The 21,230-nt window shown below is 42.8% G+C and overlaps 1 protein-coding gene across 2 annotated transcripts in view; it reads right to left on the bottom strand.

Moving 5' to 3' along the window:
* The window catches only part of LOC108062353 (collagen alpha chain CG42342), a 74,195-nt gene that overhangs the window by 18,881 nt on the left and 34,084 nt on the right, over window positions 1-21,230 (bottom strand). Inside the window, exons 3-8 of one of the 2 annotated variants that reach the window (XM_017148981.3) lie at window positions 2,511-2,590; window positions 1,838-1,945; window positions 1,658-1,726; window positions 915-968; window positions 583-753; window positions 114-219 (exon numbers count right to left, since the gene is read on the bottom strand). In XM_017148981.3, coding sequence (XP_017004470.2) covers window positions 114-219; window positions 583-753; window positions 915-968; window positions 1,658-1,726; window positions 1,838-1,945; window positions 2,511-2,590 — 588 coding nt within the window. The remainder of the gene's footprint in view (window positions 1-113; window positions 220-582; window positions 754-914; window positions 969-1,657; window positions 1,727-1,837; window positions 1,946-2,510; window positions 2,591-21,230) is intronic. The other variant, XM_017148977.3, reaches the window with a different exon arrangement.

Here is a 21,230-nt window from a genome sequence, read left to right as displayed (position 1 = left end):
CGTTCGATCGATCGATGCCATGCTGAAGTACCGCTTGTATCTGTATCTGATTCTGTGTATCCGTTAAGTGGCTGTTGCATGATGCAAGCACAAACAAAAACAATAACACTTACCAGGTGGTCCCGCCGGTCCCGGCGGACCCTCGATGATGCCCGTGGGGAACTCGTCACCCTTGATGGTTGTGGTTAGTCCGCGATCGCCTCGATCGCCCTTGTCGCCCTGCAAAGTCGGCGAGTCGGAAAGTGAGTGAGTCATTGTGGAAATTAATTGGAAAACCCGGGGCAGAGCCTTAATGCATAAATAAACGATAAATACCGAGGAAAGAAAAACCCGAGACCCGCAGGGTCAGGCCATAAAGGAAACGGGGCGAGTCGGGAGAACAAAAGAGGACGAATCACTGGCAGTCACTTAAACCGTCGCCGTGTTTATCCAACAGATACAAATAATGCATTAATCCTGGTGACATCTTCCTCCCCCGATTCTCTTTATTGTTATGTCTTCTCTTATGTGTTATCTGCTGTCCTTTGTTTGTTTGGACGTTTTTGTGAAGGGATTTTCGGTGAATCACCGGCAAAGACTCACCTTCGTGCCAGGTGCGCCGGCCACGCCGGGCGGTCCTGCGATTCCTGGCTGTCCGGCCTCGCCCTGCACGCCCTGTGCTCCGGTTTCGCCCGGTGGTCCCCGCTCCCCGGGCACCCCAGGCTGGCCCGCTTCGCCCGGAGGTCCTGGCGGACCCGGCTCGCCGGGCTCTCCCTGTGCGGGGGAAATGAGGAAACATGTTTATTAGCTCTGGTTTTAGAACTGGCATCTGAAACTGGATCTCCCGTCGACTTGACCGACTTTGGGGTCACGTGCAGGACATAAACTAGGAACAGGACATGCTGGGACAATGGAACTTAAAAATAACAACTCACCTTCAGCTGTATGACTGTGGAAGCGGACACATTGACGCCTGCTTCTTGCAAGTCCTTACAGTATCAACATAAACCATAACAACAACAAGTTCAAAACGTAACATAAAAATAGTTAAAGAAAACATTACCAAATGGGTTAATCAAAACAATGGTTAATAAATCATCATAAAACAAAATTAGTTTCAGCTGCTGCAAAAGCGTTGTTAGCCAAATTAAAAGCAAATAAACCAAATTAAATGTCCTTAAAGGGTAACAACTAAAAACTACAAAACAAATAGGATGGAAATTCCATTAAAAACTACCGAAGGGATCTGTCCGAAAAAGTTGCCACTGCCGAAAAGAAAGGAAAAGGGGGAAAGTCTACCAAAACTACGATGTTGCAACGAATTTATGGCGCAGTTTAAACAAAAGGCAGCAGGACAACGGACAGCGGACAGAAGACAGGCGACAGAAGACAGGAGACAACTTAAAAGCATTACAAACGAGAATGAAGCGAGACAATAAACACAACTACACAACTAAGTAAAAGGACGACTACAGAAGGACAAATCCAGAGACCAAGCGCCTGAGCCAAGGACAACAAGTTGCGAATAATTTGTTGTACGCTGGGCTGCCATCGCTTGGCCATCTGCATTTGGCCCCTGAAAAATGGTCTTGACCATGTCTACGTCTAACGGGGAATAGGATAGGCGGAGTGGTAAAGAGTTTGGTTGATGGGTGGGTGGTGGATGTGGTGGCTATACCTTAACAGCAACTATCTCCGCATAGCCCAGCGTGCCGCCATGCAGCGTTGTCACCGATCTCTTCAGACCCTAGGAATGCAAAGCAATTTTGGATCCGGTTAGAGTCTATTTAATTTGTAGCCAAGAATTGCAGCAGCCTTTGCGGATTTTGTGGAGGAGGACTGGGACGCAGACACTTACCTTCACCGTTTGGAAGACATCCATGCCGGGGTGGCCCACATCGCCCTTCGAGCCCTTGTCCCCGGGCTTGCCCGCCGCACCCTTCTCCCCACTGATGCCATTCAGGCCCTAGGCGGAGAAAATATATTCAAAGTTATCTTAAATATTAGTTTCTTTCATAATTTCCAATATTCCGAAATTTGTTGGATTTTAGTGGCTAATACTGATATTTTAAATTTATAATGTAGTTTTAATTTAGATTTCTTAAGAAATCTATTTATTAATATGGTAACTTTAAAAATTGTTATTCATTACGTTATCCATAATTATTAAAAAATTATTAATGCTTAAATATGTTGGTTTTACTTTTTTTTATGTTCTATATTCACATAATTCCCATTTAAGTACCTTTTTAATTCTTCTTAAATTCCAGGTATTACGCAAATTTTGATTGAATAAAGATTGTCAAGTTGAAGCTGACCAAAAACATATTTTGGTTAATAAAATCTACAACTTAAAGTTTTCAAATTTAAAGTGATAATATAGTCTTGAATACTTTTCTTAGGTTAACGGAATTGTAAAGGTCAATTTGTTTTCTAAGTGAGTTTCAGTAAAATCTATGTCAAGAGTGTACTTCCAATCGGAAGATCTGCCAGCATATGAACCTCATTTCCTGTTTTCAGCTGCCACTTACCGGATCGCCCTTCTCGCCGCCGTCTCCCTTCTTGCCGCGCTTCCCTCGTTTTCCCTGCGGACCGGGCGGACCTGGAGGACCTGCAATGGAAAGTTTCGAGAGTTAGTTGTGAAAAAGCAATCTTAAGGTCGCCTCATTAGTTGCCCATTGAACTTGCCGCTGACCCACAGGATGCGATGCCAGTGGACCAGTGGCAAGCCATTTCCTTAAATCCCCATTCCCATTCCGCACTTCCAGTTGAGCTACTTTTTTGGGGCGTTGTTTTTTGCGCAGTTGGCGCAAATTCATTTAGCTGAAAAATGACTTTTCGCAGCATTTTGTCACGCTGCGGGAAAAAAGAAGCTGCTGGCGAATGGCGAATGGCGGGCACAAAATATTTACAACCACTTTGGCTGCTATTATTTCGGTGCTGCGAGGAAACTTTATCTACCCAAAGGAACCAGAGGAGCAAGGAGCCGAGCCAAGGAGCACGGACCAGGACAAAGCTGCAGTCGATGCTTTTCAATTATTTCGCATGCAATTTTCCATGGCATAAAACTCCGAGCCGAGGTCCTTCGTGTCTTGTCTTGTAATTTTCCACTGCTGCAGTTGCCGCTTTTGCTTCTGCTGCTGCCAGTCTGCCCATGGCAATTATTTTTATTAGAGCCGACCCGCTGCACTTGTTGTTTTTTGCATCCACGGGACAGGAAATTAACACCTAAAATTCCAAGACAAAGGCACCCAAACGACTTTCGTATAGTCCAATGTATCAGTCGGAAGGTGTGAAAATATTTAATTAAATTAACAACAACAGACAACAGCAACAGCAGCAGGGCGGCTACAGGAAGCGATTCCCCTTCCCTTTCCTCTCTTGGAAGTTTTTTGGAGCCGTTTCATATAATAATTGTTGTAATTAAGTAATTTCGTTTTTCTACTTCTCCGCTGGCGAAGAAGAAAGCAGGGCTCGCCGAAAGGAAGCTGCCCTTAATGCAGGAAACGCCGGCAAACAATTTAAATTCATTTCGCGCTAAAATGGCGCCGCAAACTACCAAAGGCACGCGCCCCTCCTGTTGGTGGGTGGTAAAATGGGAGGGGGCGGTGGCAGCATGGGCGTGGCCATGTTGTAGACTATGTAGGTGCGAAGTGAGGCAGCCAGCATGACTCGGGCCAAGGGCCACCGATGCCGGTGTCTCGCCCTTCCTCCTAATCTACGGATGCTTATTTAATTAAAAAAAGATTTCTCAGTTCACGCACCCGAGAACAAGAAAGTACGAAGGCAAATAAAAAGCAAAAGGAACCGAGACTACTAAAGTATATTTACAAGAAATGTAAAGGTTGTTTCGAAACTTTGAGATTACCTGGTGGGAGTTCATTTTTGGAATTTAAATGATTTTAAATTGGCTATTACTTAAAAATTATATGACCTTAAGATAGAAAATATTTATAAGAATCAATATGTATTTTAAATATTTTAAATAATGCTGACAAATATTTTTATGAACTTAAATAGCTTTCACGATATATAAATAAAACAAAAAATAAAAAACTTTTTATGGAGCTTCTTTCCTATCCGCTTAGGCTAATCAATAGATCTGCCATGGAAGCCCTAGAAGTGCTTCGTTAAGCCATCCATTAAATTTGCCTAATCTTGAAGTTGGCCCACTGTTCGTGGTGGTCGCAAATTATGCGCTTGCAGCACTTGCCAAGTAATAAAAGCCAACCAATTAAGCGTGGCTAAGACCCGGCCCAGAAACAATGAAGGAGTAACTCGGCCCGCCGGGGTGTACGAAAGTTGGATGCCACATGGATGAGGGACAAAAGGCGGGACTTGAGCGTCAAGTGTCGTAAGCCAAAGCCAAACGGAAAGCGTTGACGCACAAAAAGAGAAAGAAAAGAAAGGAAAATTGGGAGAGGGCAGTGGGGAAATATGGGTCCTGGCTGAAAGGACGAGCGGGAAGCTTTTGTGAGCGGGCGGAAAAAGTTAAAATTGCTCTTAATCTAATAGCAACATAATAATCATAATCATAACATCGTTTGCCTTCACATGGGTGCTCTCTACCCCGAGTTTCCCGGGTTTTCCCCACTCCTTCATCGTTGCCATTAACGCCGCATTTTCCGTATTATTTTCGCGTTGATGGCGCCATTTTGGCTTACAGTTTGTTGGCTGCTAATGGCATTTATTTGTTGTTCTTGCCGCTCCTGTTGATACTGCTGCTTAATGCGCTAAGAAATCTTATTGTGAACACACATATATACTTGCTTATATACGTATAGGCTGTCAGCCAAACTAAGTGCGCTGCCAGCTGATGAAGTTGTTAAGTCGCAACTTGTTTTTTTCCGCCCAACTTGATGGCAGCAGCCCTGTCGCTTCCAATGTATTTTCCCGCTTCCACTGATGATGATGATAAGGATGATGGTGCAGGCAATTGAACGTACTCGCACATACGTGCCAGCGGAGTTATAAATCTATATCGATGGCATTAGTTCAACTGCTGCATCAGCTCAGTCAGCTCAGTCAGGCTGCCGCCCCCCAGAAAATGGGAATTATGTCAAGTTGTGAGCGTAATAAATACTCGACTTGGCATCGTTTACGTGCGTACAACACCACGACAACACGTACAACAAACAACGGCTAAACAAGTTGGCAAACACCCGGGAGAGAAGAGATGGTGAGGACTAAAGGACTACAACCCCATTTCCCATTTCACATTTCCCAGGGCAACCAGAATGGTTCTGCATTGAAGTTTCGCCGGCTGCAACATCAACTAACTTTGCCGCCACACTTGGGGCTTGTTCATTCTCCCAGAGATTCATCTAATTTGCCAAGTTGCCGGAGCTGCTGAGGCTGCAGACTGAAAACTGAAAACAGACTGAACAGCAGGGCAGCAGCAGGCAATTCGGGGTTCAAAGACTTGACTCGGTTCAGTCTTGTGGTCAAAGCTCAATTGATTTTTCACCGAAAGGATAACTCTTTTGGGCTCGATTTGAATAGATTGGGTGTTCAACGGAAGGGGTTGATGCTGAAATGATTTCCTTGGAATTCGGTCGAATGATTTTATGGGGCAGACAGGTTGGCCTTTAAAGAGCAAACCCAAATCCATAAAAATCTGTTATAAATTTAAAGGTTCAAGTTAGCTTCATTGGAGTAACATTTTTCTTTTAAATTATTAAAATGCGTTTAATCCTTTGCACTGCCACTTTATTATTAATATTGCGATGCCAAAGCAAACTCTGAATATATTCTTGAAAAAGTTTTTATCTATAAGTGCACCTGCTGCTTGTCTTTGAGCTATGCGAAAAGTTTTGCTGCCTGAAAAGCGGATTCCTGAGCTTTAAGGCAGCCACTTGGCATTTTCATTAGCTGTGCTTAAAGCGAACGCATAAGTACAGGGGGTAAATTAAATTTTCATTTAAAGAGTGCGATGGCAGAAAGTGCGGAAAGAGCCAGTGCAGCTGGTCCGCACAATCCAGGATCCCTGTCATCCTGTCAAGGACGTCTGTGCGCAGCGCAAAATGAACTGCCAGCCAGGAGTGAAACTTGAAATGCAAACATTGATGGCAAACTTTTAACTTTTGCCGTGACGTGTGTCGTCCTTGTGCTCAGTTCCCCGGTGTCCTTTGGCTCGTACGTGCGTCAGTGGCAGGCAGGTAGCAGGATGCAGAATTCTCGATGCAAAATGCAGCCAAATACGAAATGGTAAGCATACTTAGAGCATTTGCTCAATGTGCTTTTTCCTGTTGCGGACATAACTGCAAAAGTTTTGCTGCCTGCTCCCCTTCTCCCCAAAGGAGTGACGCATTTTCCAATGCAAATGAAATTATGTAGCCAGCGGCAAATGGGTAGCAGGCAAAAAACAAAAAACAAAGGACAAGGAAAATATGCGAGTTGCTCAAATGCCAAATGTTGTGTTGCTAGTTGTTTGTCTGCAAGTTGCCGCTGTAAATCTTCAATAAATGTGAGTTGCGAATGGGAAGCTACATTATATGCAAACGAAAAGGGCGGGAATTCTCGTCCTGCGTCGTCCTTGTCCTTGTCGTCTGCTGATATGCGATACTTTCCATACAAAATAACTCTTCTCGTCTGCTTATTTCTCCCTTTCGTGCAGCTTGTCTTCTTTCGCCAGCGGTGTTTTGTTCGCAAAAGTGTCTCATGTTGTTTTTGTCCCAGGGATTCCTTTCTGGGCGACTGTAATTGTAGAGCGATTCGGTTACTTCCTGGAAACCTGCTTCTTGTGCCCCACAAAAAAGCGATAAGAATCCCTGCCTGAATATGATTTGGTGATTATCAGATGGGCGCAAACCCGTTTGGGTTCTCTGTGATTTATGTACGCTCATTAGGATAGAAAAAAACCTGTTCTTTACATATTTATACCTATAAAATAAGCATATTTAAACAGTAAATCAGTTGACCGAGACAGGTTGTCCTTGTCAACGGGTCAAATTAAATTCAGATGGCCAATTTAATGGACAATCTTCGTGCTGCACTATAATTCAATTCAAGTGGTAACCATGGCTGGAACTAATTATTTCACTCCAGCGAACACAAATGCTTTCTAATTGACTTACGAACGTCTTGTGTGCAGGATGCGTAACTATAACTCCATAAAGGACAAGATCATTATGGCAGGCAAGTAATCAACAATGGTCAATGGCCAAATTAGTGGCCCCCGGGCGATGTCTGATGTTCGACAAATGCATTATGACAAACTTTTATTGGCTGTGTGTGCGTGTGAGTGTGTGGGGGGGGGAGGGGAGGAAACGGAAACAGTAACTGAAACACAGGAAGTCTCTCTCACACACAAGAAGCAGTAGCAGTAGTAAGTTGGATCCTTGGCTCCGTCTGCTTTTATTTACAGGCGAACATTTGCACGAGGTAAATGCCTGGCGGATTGGCAAAGCGAAAACCCAGACAACACGCACACAGTTGACAAGTGCAAATGTTTGGCAGCTGGCTGTTTGTGTGTGTTACCATGGCCAGAAGGCAAATGTCTGACAAATCTGTTGCATTATGGAACAGCAGCCATATGCTGAGATCCTGCCCCCTCGCCTATCGATTTGTCGACACGTCCTTGCCCCCAGGATTTCCTCCCTAATTAAATGCCCAAAATGCTGATTAGTGGCAAATCCTTGGGGTTCCTACAAAAACGGGTTAAACTAATGACCGACATTGCGTATACGTAATGCGAGTGTGTGTACGCCAACAGGTTGCTCTTGTGGGGCAATTAATTAACGCTGCCACGCCCACCGTCTCACTCGTGTTCGCCCACCCGCCAATTACACATGTAAATGCATCGCTCGACAAATGTTTTGCGGTTCGGCCATAAATATTATAGGTAATTGCCAACAGGCGAGGGGCTGGCAAAAAAGCATTCTTTGGTTTATTGTAAATTGCATTCACTATCCTGTTTTCAATTCGCTTTTGCTATCTGATTGAGTGACGGCTTCATGGCTTTGTGGTCTCTCGCTGGCATCTGGCTGACCCAATCCGTATCCCAATCCCCAATCCCCGATTCCCCACTCCATCGAAATCAACAAGCTGACAAATTAGCTTCACATTTGTTTGTCATTTCACTTCTGTTTGTTGTTGCCACCGGAAAATTGTTGTTTGCGGCTTATTGCTTATTGCTCCTTTTTGTTTTTCAACTGTTTGTTATTTATATATTTTGGTTTTGAATGCAAATTGCATAATTTATTGCAGTTCCTGCTTTGATTTATGCGTTCAGCACATTATTTTTTATTTGCTTAAAATTAATGCTTTATTGTTATATGAATTTATGGGAAATTTTTATGATTTAAATGGCATTTTATGATGGGTAATGTGATTTTAATAGAGCGGCGGGGAATTGAATTCGCTTTGTTATTTATGAGCGCTGTGTTTTTCGACTCTGCTTTTGTTAAGCGTTAATAAAATAATTCATTTTCTCTGCCGTTCGCCAGAGATTTGCATTGCGCTTTTCCTTGCGAGGCTTGGTTTTTCCCCGCTTTGAATTTTAAATGCAATTTCATTAAACCACAATTTGAGTGGGACATAATTTGCATTGTGACAACTAGGACAGCTGGACAGTCGGTTTGTTTTGAATCATAGAATGACTTTGAAATGGCTAACTCTGATTAAGCCCAGGACTTAATGTACTTTAAGGCCTCCCCTCAAGTTTGAAAACTTTGTCACATTGTTTTGAAAACTTTAAGTCATTTGATTTAATGGTTATTTTGTCACCTTTTTTCGGAGGTCCTTAAAGTCCAGTTTATTAAAACGCCTGTCTCTTGATGCGGACAGCCAACATAACGGAGGAAAAAATAAACAGACAGCGGGGGAAAAAACACTTGTAAATCCCCCGGGGCTTTACCTTATGTTTAAGTAATTGGTAAACGGCTTTGGCCGGTTTTTTGGGATAAGGCAAACTTGTGTATGCAAACCCTTTTTCCGCCTTCAGTGGCCTCGAGAATCTAATGTTTTTGTTTTCCTGTGTTTATTTTTTGTTTTCCCTTACAAATAAATAGAAAACAAATACGGGACTAATATAGAAACCCAAGGATAATCCCTTGAAAGTTGTTGTTCTGTTATTTTTCGGTCCAAAACAAGCAATAGAGTATCTGCAAAACGCGTTCCTATGAACAAAGGGAAAATCTAAAACAATTTGAACGAAAGAAAAAAAAAAGAGAAATGGTTGAATGATAATCCCCTGGAAAAATACGTGGGGGAGTAAAGTCCTCTCTCAACAATAGAAAGTGTTTGGCGCTTAGAAGTGAAAAGGAAAAACAAAAATGAAAATAAGAATTTCATTTCACTTTCCGCGCGTCTGACACGCTGTTGACTGATGGCTGACTGGCCCACTCCCCCGTTTTTCCACGTCCCGCTGATCGAATGGCATTAGCATATTTTCCGCTGGCTCGGAGTGCTCGCGACTCGCTTTCAATACGCTTCCACACAATTGCACAGTCGGAAAATAAGAAAAAAAAAAGGAAAACGCCAAGACCGCAGCGAAATCGGAGCCATCTTGGTGGGGCTGTAAAGCAACTGCTGCCAGGGACAACGGCAAAAGAACAAAGCGGGCCAGATTCCCTATTCCCAGCTCAGTTCTCAAGAGTACGGCATGTAAATATATTCCATGGGTAAATCAAGAAATTAATCCCTTCAGCAGCTGCGACAGCGCGTCAAACAAATAATGAAAGATATTTTATATTTGCGCGCGCCTTATAAACACAACAATGAATGGGCGAATCAAGCTGATGAAGAATGATATAATAACAATAATAATAATAATAGCAGCAGCGGATCCCCCGGCGAATGAATCGCTGTCCCGGCTACAGATGAGCCATAAAAAATCACAGCACCCACCAGTGACAATAAAAAATGTGACAAGTGATACAAAGTAAATACATGCGAGCGAATGTGAAACAGGCAGAGGAGCAATGAATGGCAATATTTATCCGTATATCTATATGCATGGGGTATCGCTATCTGTATCTGAATCTGTAGCATTTTTTTCGACCGCCTCGGAATGGTTTATTTGGTCCGCTGCCGCCTTTTGTCGTTGCAGTTCGTGTGTGGCATTTGTACGGATTTCTGCTCTCTCCTTTTCCGCTTTTTTGGCATCGCCGGTGGTAAGCCTCTTTTTATGGCCGTAATGGAATGTAACCGAGCCACTGACACAATACAAAATGCAGCTCACATATTGCCATTGCCCGATGAGTTATGGCTTAATTGTGATGTCAGCGTCGGTGGATGAGGTGGCTGGCCATCCAGGCATACAACTTGTTTGACAGTGCCCATTCGATGGCGCCAAGTCCTGCAAATTGGAGCTCCTTTGCAGCGGTTCCTCACCGCCGATACCGATCCCCATATACCCTTTGCATTGTATGTGATTTCTCAGCAAAAAAGAGGTGTAAATAATTTCTCATATATATTCCCATATGTATTTACACCAGAGTTGAGCAGCCAGCGGGTATTTAACACTCAGAAAAAATATTAAACTCTATTTAAATATTTTATTCTCATATTTAAAAGGCTTCTGCTGAAAAATACCATTCTATAATCATAATATAAAAATAAATATTATTATATTAAAATATTTTTTGAGTTTAAACATCGAAATATTAGGCAAGAAATTAAAATATTCCCCATATTCCACGTTTTTAAAACATTTTATAAATCTATAAATTTGAGTGTTTCATTTGACAGAAAAATGGAAATCGTTGAAATGAAAATATATCTGAATGTCTAATTTTTTAAAGATTTATTTCTATATTTTACATTTCGTTTTTTATTTTTCTCAGTGCACAAGCAAACTAGCAGATCACGCTTCACTAGTTACTTCTTCTGACGAGCTATACCCGGCGAATGTGCAATATTCCCAATAAATAAAAGGGAGAGCAAACAGTCGCTCTTGCTGACACCTCAGCATCCCACTTGGGAACGGGATGCGATATGATGGGATGGTATGGAATGGGTTGGGATGAGATGAAGTGACATTTACACAATGGTTATGTTGCCGATATGCGCGATATGTTGGAGCCATCACTCATCCGACGATGTCTCATCCGTGGCGCGGGAACACTGATGATATGAATGAATTATGTGGGTGGTGTAGTGTGGCAGGGAATGTGGGGTTTTTTGGGAGGGGGAAGTACATATAAGGATGGGTCTGTGTCGACATGCGTTTAACTTGCGGCAATTTTGTAACATGGAATCTGCAGACGAGCAGATGACGATGGGCGACAATGTTGGAAACATTGTTGCAGTGGCGACATCAGCCACAACAGCAACAGCAGGAACAGGAGCAACCTGCAGCTGATGCTTTCGGTGGCATATGTGCCGGCTTCAAGCTTTTGTGGCATTGTTCGTGTGGCATAATTTAAATAATTGAAAGTTTTACGCTTACGCGCATAATGCGATGCACAGGCAGCAACAGCTGAATGGCCGGATGCCGATGGCTGAGGCATCCACACTCGCATCCACTCGCATCCACATCCATCGTCCTTCAGCCAGCAGTCAGCATCCTGCATCCGTTTGCCAGCTGTCCCGTCGCTTTAATGAGCAAATTACAGGCGAGCCACCACCGCCGCCTGATTCTGTGGCCAGCTACATGGGAATGAAATTAACCAATTTCACTGGCGAATGCAAATGAGCGGCGGCTAAAATATACCACGATTTTATTACATACCTATATATATAAATGGCCCTTTCGCTTCTGTATGCGCATCCTGCGTTGTTTAATTTTGAGCCGGCGGCCATGTCAGACGCGAATTCAAATTAAATGATCACACTGCGCCCAGCACACAAGTTCAAATAGACAAATGCGCCGCCGCCCGGGGCAAAGTTACAGATATACAAATGGACAGATATATATGTATTGCGATACAGATGCGGATACCGGCAACCCTTTGTGCCACCGCTTCCTGCTCCCCTTTTTGCCGCTAGTAAGTATACATATATATGTGGCTGCCCCCCTTGTACGTGAGTGCAAACTGCTTACGTTCGTATCATACAAATCATGCAGCTGCCATAAATTCTAAATTGCCAGCCATTTTAGCAGACATACAGCCGCAGACATGGAAGTAGATGGTTTCCCGCGGAGGGGGGACAATTGGGGCAGCTTGGACAATGCCGCAGGGCCAAAGGGGCGCAGGTTGACTGATAAAAACGATGAGGAGACCATCCGATGGGATTGCCACAGTGGTCCTACGGGTGATTAAATGCCTGTTTATAATAACGACTTCATATTTGCTGATAAGCGGGCCACTAATTGCCACCACAAGATGATAAACCTGTTTTAAATTGACTTTTATGGTCTTTCTGGAGGTAGTTTGTGCATCGCATTTATTTTTAATGCTCTTACTTAAGGAATTTTCTGTTCAGAATATATTCAGCTGGTAAATTTAAAAATTTGGAAGTTCTAGTATAAAATAAAAAGTAAGAATGATACATTTAAATCAGCCAATGAAAATCTTTAATTAAAGAAAAATTCATAATGTTTAGCAAAGTTTGAAATAAAAAAATTTCTTGACTTTCTTCACATTTCCTAAAAACATAACAATTTAGGAAGTCCCTTTAAATATCTTTAAGAACAGGTTTTCAAGAGCCATCTGCCCCACTGTTCCAATGATTGCGGTTGCTCGAGTTGTGAAACATAATGAGACTTGACATGTTATTTGCCCATTGAACGGTCAGCGAGTGTGTGATTGAGTGTGAATGGGATGAATGCGCCGAGGGAGTCAGTCTCTGTTCCCATTTCCCCGCAGAATGTTTGATATTTTCGGTTCCGAGTGCCGCAGAACGACCGTGATTGCTTAAATACGATACTCAGTTGGCCAAAAATGCATCGGAATCGGGAGGATGAAGAGAGCCACGCCCTTGCCTTAACTTCTCGCATTCGTTTTCGTATGTTTTATATGTCTCGCTACAACTGCCACAGAGCGAAGCTGTGAAGCTGTGACTGAGGGTAGCGCTTTGTAAATAAATTGAGAATGTGCCACATGCATACGAGCATAAACGCATTCCCAGTCTCGTATGCAAAAGTCTATTTATTCTGGAGTCAAAATATGCAGCACACAAAGTAACAGCAGCGAAAGCAGTAGCAGCTTTCTATTATTTTAACTTTTTATATTTTTCATACGCTGCTCAGCTCCTTTTTTATGGCCCACTCTGCTTCTAGCACCCATAGCCATTGTTGTTGTTGTTCTTGCTCGACAGTCTCTGGCTTCATTATTTTTATTGGATTTTCCTAGGGGCCCTCAGACATGGGGTATATGATAATGTGGGCACTTCAAACGGGTTCAATAGAACCGTTCCCGGTTCCCAGTTCTTGCCAAGAAGAAAGGAGAATCTCGTGGCTAATCCGGACTTTTCCGCACCCACACGAGCTCTCGAAGATTGCTAGTCATGTTGTAACCACAGGCTAGAGAACACACATACTACACACTTCTAGTCTCTGGGGCTGTCATGGATTGGATCGGAATGCATCTAATGGCATGGCATGGCATATTACACATACGCCCCGTGGCGCATTGTCTAATAAATACAAATTTAGACAGCATGATTTGCCGGCAGGGCAATGCACTTGGGTTCGTCGGTCGTCGTTCGTCGGAAACTGAGACTGAGAAACATGAACCTGAATGGGCGATTTGCACAGGCATACATACCTAAATCTACATATATTATTTATTGCCGCCCTGTGTGCGGGGGCTGACCTTTCGGCCTGAATCCTTCCAGATGGCAAGGCCCATCCGAGTGGCCCTAATGTGATGTGGTCGTGTCTAACAGGGTCATTAGGCGCAAGTGCCAGTGCGCTAATTATGCGGCTTCAAGTGGCCAGTAGTGGTGGCCAGTGGAAACAGGAGCAGCAGCAGCTGCATAAATCTCCGACTGGGCCAATTATGCACTTTATGGTATGACCAAGCGGGCCGGGCCTAACTGCCCGGAACACTTGCCCCACAAAACGGGTCACATAAATCCCGGACTGGTGGCCACGGCATGACCTCAAGCCATTTGGCCAGTCGCATTATGACAAGGCCTGCCAAGTCGAATAAAAAGTGCCCCAACTTTGCCCGCAGGCCAAAAGTGATTGCAGCTGAAAGATAGCCGATCGCTTTTTAGGCCAGGCCACACAGACCACCAATTTGAGGGAAAGAAATATGCTCAACCACTGCAGTTTGGGCAGCTAAGGAAAATCTTGACTTTGCGCCATTTAAACTGTGTTTACCTTATACCCAATAATTACGAATAAACAAGCAAATCAAAAGCAATATTTGCTCTAATTACGAAATCATAGCAATCGTGTTTTATTATTTAATGCCAAAGATTTCTACGAAAAGCAAATGAATTTTCACACCCAAGTATTAGATCTTAATTAAACATCTTGTGCCCGGATTATTGCATATGAATATTTCAGTTTGATGGCTGTTCAAAATAAAATTCATTTAGCTACTGACACAACAATTGAGAACACATTTTGCTAAACCAAAAGAATTTATGTCTTTGCTTTACCAACTTTATTTTATTGTAAATTCCTCAACCAATAATGTTCTTTGAAGCTTAGAATTTACTTAAGAGCTTAACATATAAGCAAAATAGTTTACATTTGGAATACATAACTAACGGACTCAATAATTGAATTTAAATTACTTAGCCAAAAGAATTCTTGGACTTAACTTTTTAACAACTGAAAAAACTGTAAAAGCCAAATTTAAATGTTGTCTAGTCTCAGGGCCTCGGGTAACAATTTCCATTATTTCAGGGTCCGAGCTGCTGAACATTTTATGTACCGCATCAACACGTTGTAAGATAAATGTGGTGATGGTGCTGGTGCTGGTCCTCTGATGCCTGGGCCACCGTTGAGTGGCCAAATTTCAAATTAAAATTAACATTATGCAAATTTCGCCAATTGCCATTATACTCGACATTGTCGCGGGTCGCTGCCGCAGTCAAACAAACCCAGAGCCAAACCCGAACGCCCACAAAGGATCGTTGGACCCAAGACGCCAAACGGTCTGCGTGCGTCCCACTCCCGCAAGGATACGGAATTCAGGAGTAGTCGCAAAGTCGGGTGGCAAACTTTTTATGCAAATTAAATGTCTGCGGATGACGCGCGTGCGTTTTGTTTGCTCTAAGGCGGCTAGGCGAAAAAGCAGCGACCCCAAAGCAATTCTTAGCGTTTTCCCCGCTGTTTTAGTCGCCAGTCAAAAGGGAGGGAACTTTGTTTTAATGAATTTTTTAGCCGCAACGCTGAGCATTCTCAATGTTTGCTTAATTAAAGCGAGTGTGTGTGTGCGTGGAAACAGCTGCAGCCCCACCGCTGTTTATTTGCCTTTCAACATGCTGCGCTTCATCATCATTAACAAAATACTAGCGCCGCCAACAAAAGAAGCCTGCCAAATCAAAATAAATACAAGTCTCAGACCAGCGACGACAACAGAAACTACCCGAAGCTGTCGACTGATGGGGCCGCCAAGAAGTTCAAGTTGGCTCAAGCTAAATTTAAAAAATGAATTCTTTAGCATATTTTAAAAGTAGAAAAAAAAAAATAAAAAGTAGGTAAACAACATTGAAAATTCCGAAAGCAACTTTATACTTTTTCCAGTGCTTAACCTACTAGATAAAATATTTATAATTATTTCGCTTTAAATATTATGTTTGAAATAACTACTACTATAAAATTTAAGTTAAAACTAAAATAACTTTTTAAGCCTACTCAAATTTTGTATTAGATAGTTTTTTATGGTTTTGGATCGGCACCTCTGACTCTCCCCAGGCCAAACACTTTAATTGAAATACAACAGCGATATTTTTTAGTGCCTGCTAAGTGTGATGGAAGCGTAAAAACTTTAACAACGACAGCGGGACAGAGATTATAATTTCTTTAGTCCGGCTTTTGTATTTTTTCCGCTCCTTCTTGCCGGTTTTTGTTTGTTGATGCTGCGGTGGCTGGTGAAATTTATGCGCCTTGTTGTTATTATTTTTCCTGCTTCCGCTGCGCCTACCAAACAAAACACCAAGAGTCTAGAGTCTAGAGTAACTACAACAATGTTGCACCACGCTGTGGCAAGGAGGAGGAGCCAGAGCAACAGGCTATGGGATTAGGGGGGGAGTTGGGAGGGGTGGGTAGTGAGTGCTTCTGCCCTGAGAAGTGGTCTTTACTTGGACTCAACTAGCGCCAGAGCTCGCCAATCCCCAAACTTCTGGCCCTGCTCTCGAGTGCACTCGCAGTTGTTGCTGCTGCCGCTGAAGTTGCTGCCACTTCAGATTGTTGCTGCCGCTAGTGCGCTGCGTTTGTGCTGCATTTAATTTGATTGCATTTTATTTACTTTTTCCATATCTATATAAAAGATGCTGAAAGAGGCGCCTCGGCTGCGGTCCGTGAGTTAAATTAATTCCACTTGATACACAATTTTCATCCCGACTCGACTGCAGTTCGCAACATTCTGTGCGGCAGCTGGTGCATGTGGCCAGTGTTTGTTTTGTTTTTTTCTATGTTTTGTTTTTCTCTTGGCCCAGAAGTTGATTAAGCGCCAATTTATTAGTTATTCCATAGCAGGACTAGGCCAGCCTTTGCTTTCATCGCTGCCATGAAATATTTTTCATTTCTCGCTCGCTCTCTATTTTCATCCTGAACCGAAAAACCAAAAAAAGGGGCGAAAAAGTGCTGGGGAAAAACAAACAGCATTTGGCACACTCATGAATCGCTCCGCTCGAACTGTGAGTTATTCACCACTAGTCCACACAATATATACAGAATATCGTGGATAAATGGGAGGGGGAGGGGGCTTTCGAGGGTGGGCGGTGCAGCCATTTGCAATGGCGCGGAAAGTTATGGGACCGTTTTGTGGGCATATATATGGCTCATATAATTCCTAGTTTGGGTTCCAATTGATTTACGGCAGCTATTTGTTATTGCAGATTCGCTTGTTCTTTGGGGGAAATGCCAGAAACTAATTAGTGGGAAATTCTCGCATACTAAGTTGAGAGGATTTATGATTTAAGCTGCTATTTAAGATGTAACCATTTCGGATTGTTGGGAAAGCAAAATTAATATCTCATGGATACAATATTGATGCATATGTACATATCTCTTGATGATTACGACAGGTTTCAATTTCAATGCAAGGTGATTCATTCAGAATTTCTCCTGATTTGCACATCCCATCTTGCTTTTCCGGCTCTGACGTTTTACCAACGTGCTCGGGATTGATGCTGCAATGCAAATTCAGTGGCAGAGGCAAATCTATTTGAGCAAGTAACTTTATCTGTTTGAGCTAAAATATTTTACGGCCAAAACACACTCCTTTCGCCTTGCAACATGGTATCCGTATTTTAACCTCATTTGACTTTGAAAGCCAAACAAATCTTAGAGAACGAGCAAAAAATGAATCCAAAAAGTTCGCTTAAAGTGCAAAAAAAATGTTGGGTAAATAATTACCGAAATGGGATGAGATTCTCTTTACGGAAAATCAAAGCCAGAGAAATGGATAAACGAAGGCAAAAAAAAGGGTGAGAGTAAGCAGTTAGCAGTAGTTAATCACCGGACAAACAAAGTAACCAGGAAGGAAGTACGAAGAGTAAACAAAACCGAAGAAGCCAAAGAAAAATGAGAGTTGCCCCGGGATTGAAGATTTCCCACTGACCCTGTAGGTCAATTTCCAGAGAAAACGAGAAGGAGCTGTATACTTAGCACATATAGAAAATGCACCAACTCAGTGCACTAATTGCAGCAGTAAAAGAGAAAGGGACAGCGAGCGAGGGTGCGAGTGAGAGGGGGGGATGAAGCAGTGGGGAGGTGGAGCCAAACCCATCAATGTTATTCGACGACCGGCGTCAAAATCAATTAAATGGGCAACAGGCGAACGGTAATTGCAGCTTACAAATTCCCATCGGATCTGATGGCTTGGCTATTTTTTTGGCCAAGTATGTACAACCTTTTTGACAGTAAATTTTTCGAAATATGTATTTTTTTTGTGACCAAGAAACAATTTAAAATATTTTGGCATTAACTCTTTAAAATATAAGTAATTTGGAATTCACATTACCGGATAGGTCAAAATAATAATAAATTTATGATTTTCCAAAAGAATTAAAATTAACTATATATTAAATACATTTTTTCCAATAATGTTTTTAGCTTTTCATATCGATAAATCCGGCATCACTGACACCCCTTCCAATTTTCTCCTGCTTACACCCACGTCATCGAAGTACAGTGAAGCACTTTGCGTTAATTGCACGCAGACCTCTTCATCCACATCCACTGGCTGCTCGCTGCTGAGTGGCCCGTCGAATGGCAAATAAAAACAGAAATTAAACAAAGTAAATAGAAATTCATCAACGTCATCGACGAGGCTTGGCCTTCGTCTCGGTCTTGTTCTCAGGCCTTTCGTTTTGGTCTTGGCTGCAGCCTCAGCATCTGACTCTCTGATCCCCCCACCCCATAACAATCCCCCCGTCCCGCCATAATAAAATCCACAAACATTTGCCGTACTTTAAGCACGCCGACATCGTCGCTGGCTTGTGTTATTCTTGCGCTACAATTCCTTCACGCAAGATGGGTGTGTGTTTTTTGCGGGGCAGACATGAAAGCAAACAAAACAATTGCAGCCGGGTCAGCAGACGAGATGGATGGGTGGACAAATGGATGGATGGATGGATGGCTGGCCGGATGGATGGACTGCAGCCGACGCCAGCGCATTCAATCCAATGCCGTTGTGTATCATTTTTAGTGTGCAATAAAAAGCAACCGCAAGTCGGTTTACGGGCACGCACAGCCAAGCTCAGATTTTAAAGACATTTTACTAAATCTTGATCCTTATATGTTTAAAAAAATTTTTAAACAAAATTAAGAGAAAGACAAACCTAAATAAAAATGTACTTCATTCTTTTTCGGACCTCATAATATATATTTAAACGGTTTTAATTGTAAAACGATTAAGGAACATTTGAGTTTCAAATAATAACATTATAGGACAAATATTTTTAGCTCTAAATTTAAATTCTGAGATAACCTAATCGAGAACTCACTTTTTTGTCCCCGATTGTCTGAAGCTGATTGCGGGCCTATTCAATTGATTGGCAACCAAATTGATGTTCTTTTTTGGCTCGTATTTTTTGGGGTCAGCACCTCCACGGGCCACATGGCGCGTGGCATGCACCTCAACTTTGATGTTCCCTGCCACAGATCGGTTCACCCACGCCCCTTTTTCGACTCCCACCTCCTGGACCCATCCACCTACCATCACCAACAACTATGCAGCTTTGATTCTGTTGTTCTTGTGTTTGTCGTTTTTCAATCGCTTGCATCCATTAATCAATTTCTGTTTTTCCCCCATCCATCAGTCGATTTTCGTGTTTCTTGCCTTTTTGCCTGCCAGCGTCTCGAGCTGTTTGTGGCCCTCTTCTCCATTATCTTGGCCCACTTTTGTATCTTTTTCAGCTTTGTGTATCTTAAGTGGACGCCAAGTAGCCCCAATCCATTCGGATCGGCCAAGTGGTCAGTGCAACGGAGCTTATCTAGTGCCGAACAGTTGCCACTTTGTTGTAGTCCCTTTGGATATTCCCTTCTGGCCCAAAATTTTGTTGGCTGCTCTATTAGCCGGATGGTATCTCAGCTCCCATCGTTCGCTTTCTTTGGCGCTGCGGACGTTACGTTGGCCCAGTTCCCCCGGGGGCAACAAGGACCCTTTGTACCTCCCGCCCCTTTGCCGGGGGGCGGTTAACGCCCATTCCGGTGTTGCCGTTTACTGCGGCTAGAAGTTTTACATAGTTCATTGTCTTGTTGTTCATCAACTTTTTGTGTTGTTTCGTTATTTCTATCCAATATAACCCGCTGGGATCAGAAAGCCAATACCACCGTCCAACTTGTCCGAAATACAAAAAAAACTGCAGGAAGTGGAATTTTATTCCAATGTTATGTTGCCGGGGGTCTTGAATGCTCTATGCGGTGGATATTTGTTATATCAATAGAGGTTTAATAATGGCCCAAGGAAACTCTTGTTTCAATAAAAACTTACTTATTTTAATGGATTGTTTTTTAGAAGTCATTACAAGGACCGATCAACATACCTGGAATTAAAACAATGAATATTTTATTAGCTTCGTTGCATATAGACTTATTTTATTAAAAAACTGTATCTTAGATATATTTTATAAATTGAATAAAGAAATAGTTCAAATTAAACATTTTCAAAGTATTTATAAAAATATTAAAAATTAAATGAAAATCAACTTTGTATTTCTGGAAATAACATTTTATAGACTTTGTTAATTTCTGTATTTTAAATTCAAACAAATTTGAGTTGCCTTCGAAAAACGCTAAAATATATTTTCAATTATCCTTTTGATTTTCTCATATTTTTTGCATTTTTGTTTCACTTCTGATATCCCATAAAATACCCATCTCTGCGCAAACTTTTGTTTATGCCCCAGCTATTGTACATAAACCTACTTATTTATCCAAACACACTGATTACTGCGACTGGTAATTAAACTTTTGAACTCTCCACGGAGCTGTCATTGACGTGTCACCCGAGACCCCGGCGGAGATTCCCGGAGTACTCAGTCGGTAGTCCGTTATGCCGGGACTCCCGACTCCGGACCGCGGACCCAGCCATCCGCATAATCAGATAAGCAATAACAAAAACAGCAGCGGGTATGAAACGAAAGGAAGCCAAACGACCACGCCCACGACCGCCCCGCAATGGGATTCATGACAGGCATAGACAAAGTTGAAGAAGGGCAGACATCTCCGGACCCCGGGTTCCGGACCCCTTGGCCATCAGCAGTGGCCACTTAATTGTATAAGAAATGAGCCAAATGGTCCCACAAAATCTGAGCTGAGGGAGGGATAGACGCAAAAGAAAACACCAATGCGACCTTCCTGCCTGCCCTACTTACACTTTGTCTATGGCCTGGGCGTTAATTACATTTTTATTATTTCCATTCGGTTTTTCGGCGCAAACGGCACGCCCCTTTGGAAACCCCACCGAAGAAACACCAAGTCAATTTCAATTCGAATTTCCGAAATTTCAGTTGAAGTGAGTTAATGATGCACAGCAGCCCAAAAGTCAATTCGGGTCGTGATTGAGCTGAGGCTCTGGTGGAGGAGGTTGTGGTTGAGGATGAGGATGAGGCGGAGGCTAAGATGCCTGCAGCGACTGCTTCGACTTCATTTTTCATGCCACCGAGTGCTCGGTTCGCCTTGGGTTGCAGGTCACGTGATGCTGTTAATTGCACCGCCCAAAGCCGCACAAACCCAA

This window comes from Drosophila takahashii, chromosome 3R, assembly GCF_030179915.1.
Source record: "Drosophila takahashii strain IR98-3 E-12201 chromosome 3R, DtakHiC1v2, whole genome shotgun sequence".
In the NCBI taxonomy this organism is placed as follows: domain Eukaryota; kingdom Metazoa; phylum Arthropoda; class Insecta; order Diptera; family Drosophilidae; genus Drosophila; species Drosophila takahashii.
The sequence above is the reverse complement of the archived record's forward strand: the minus strand, read 5'-3'. Positions and strand labels throughout refer to the sequence as shown.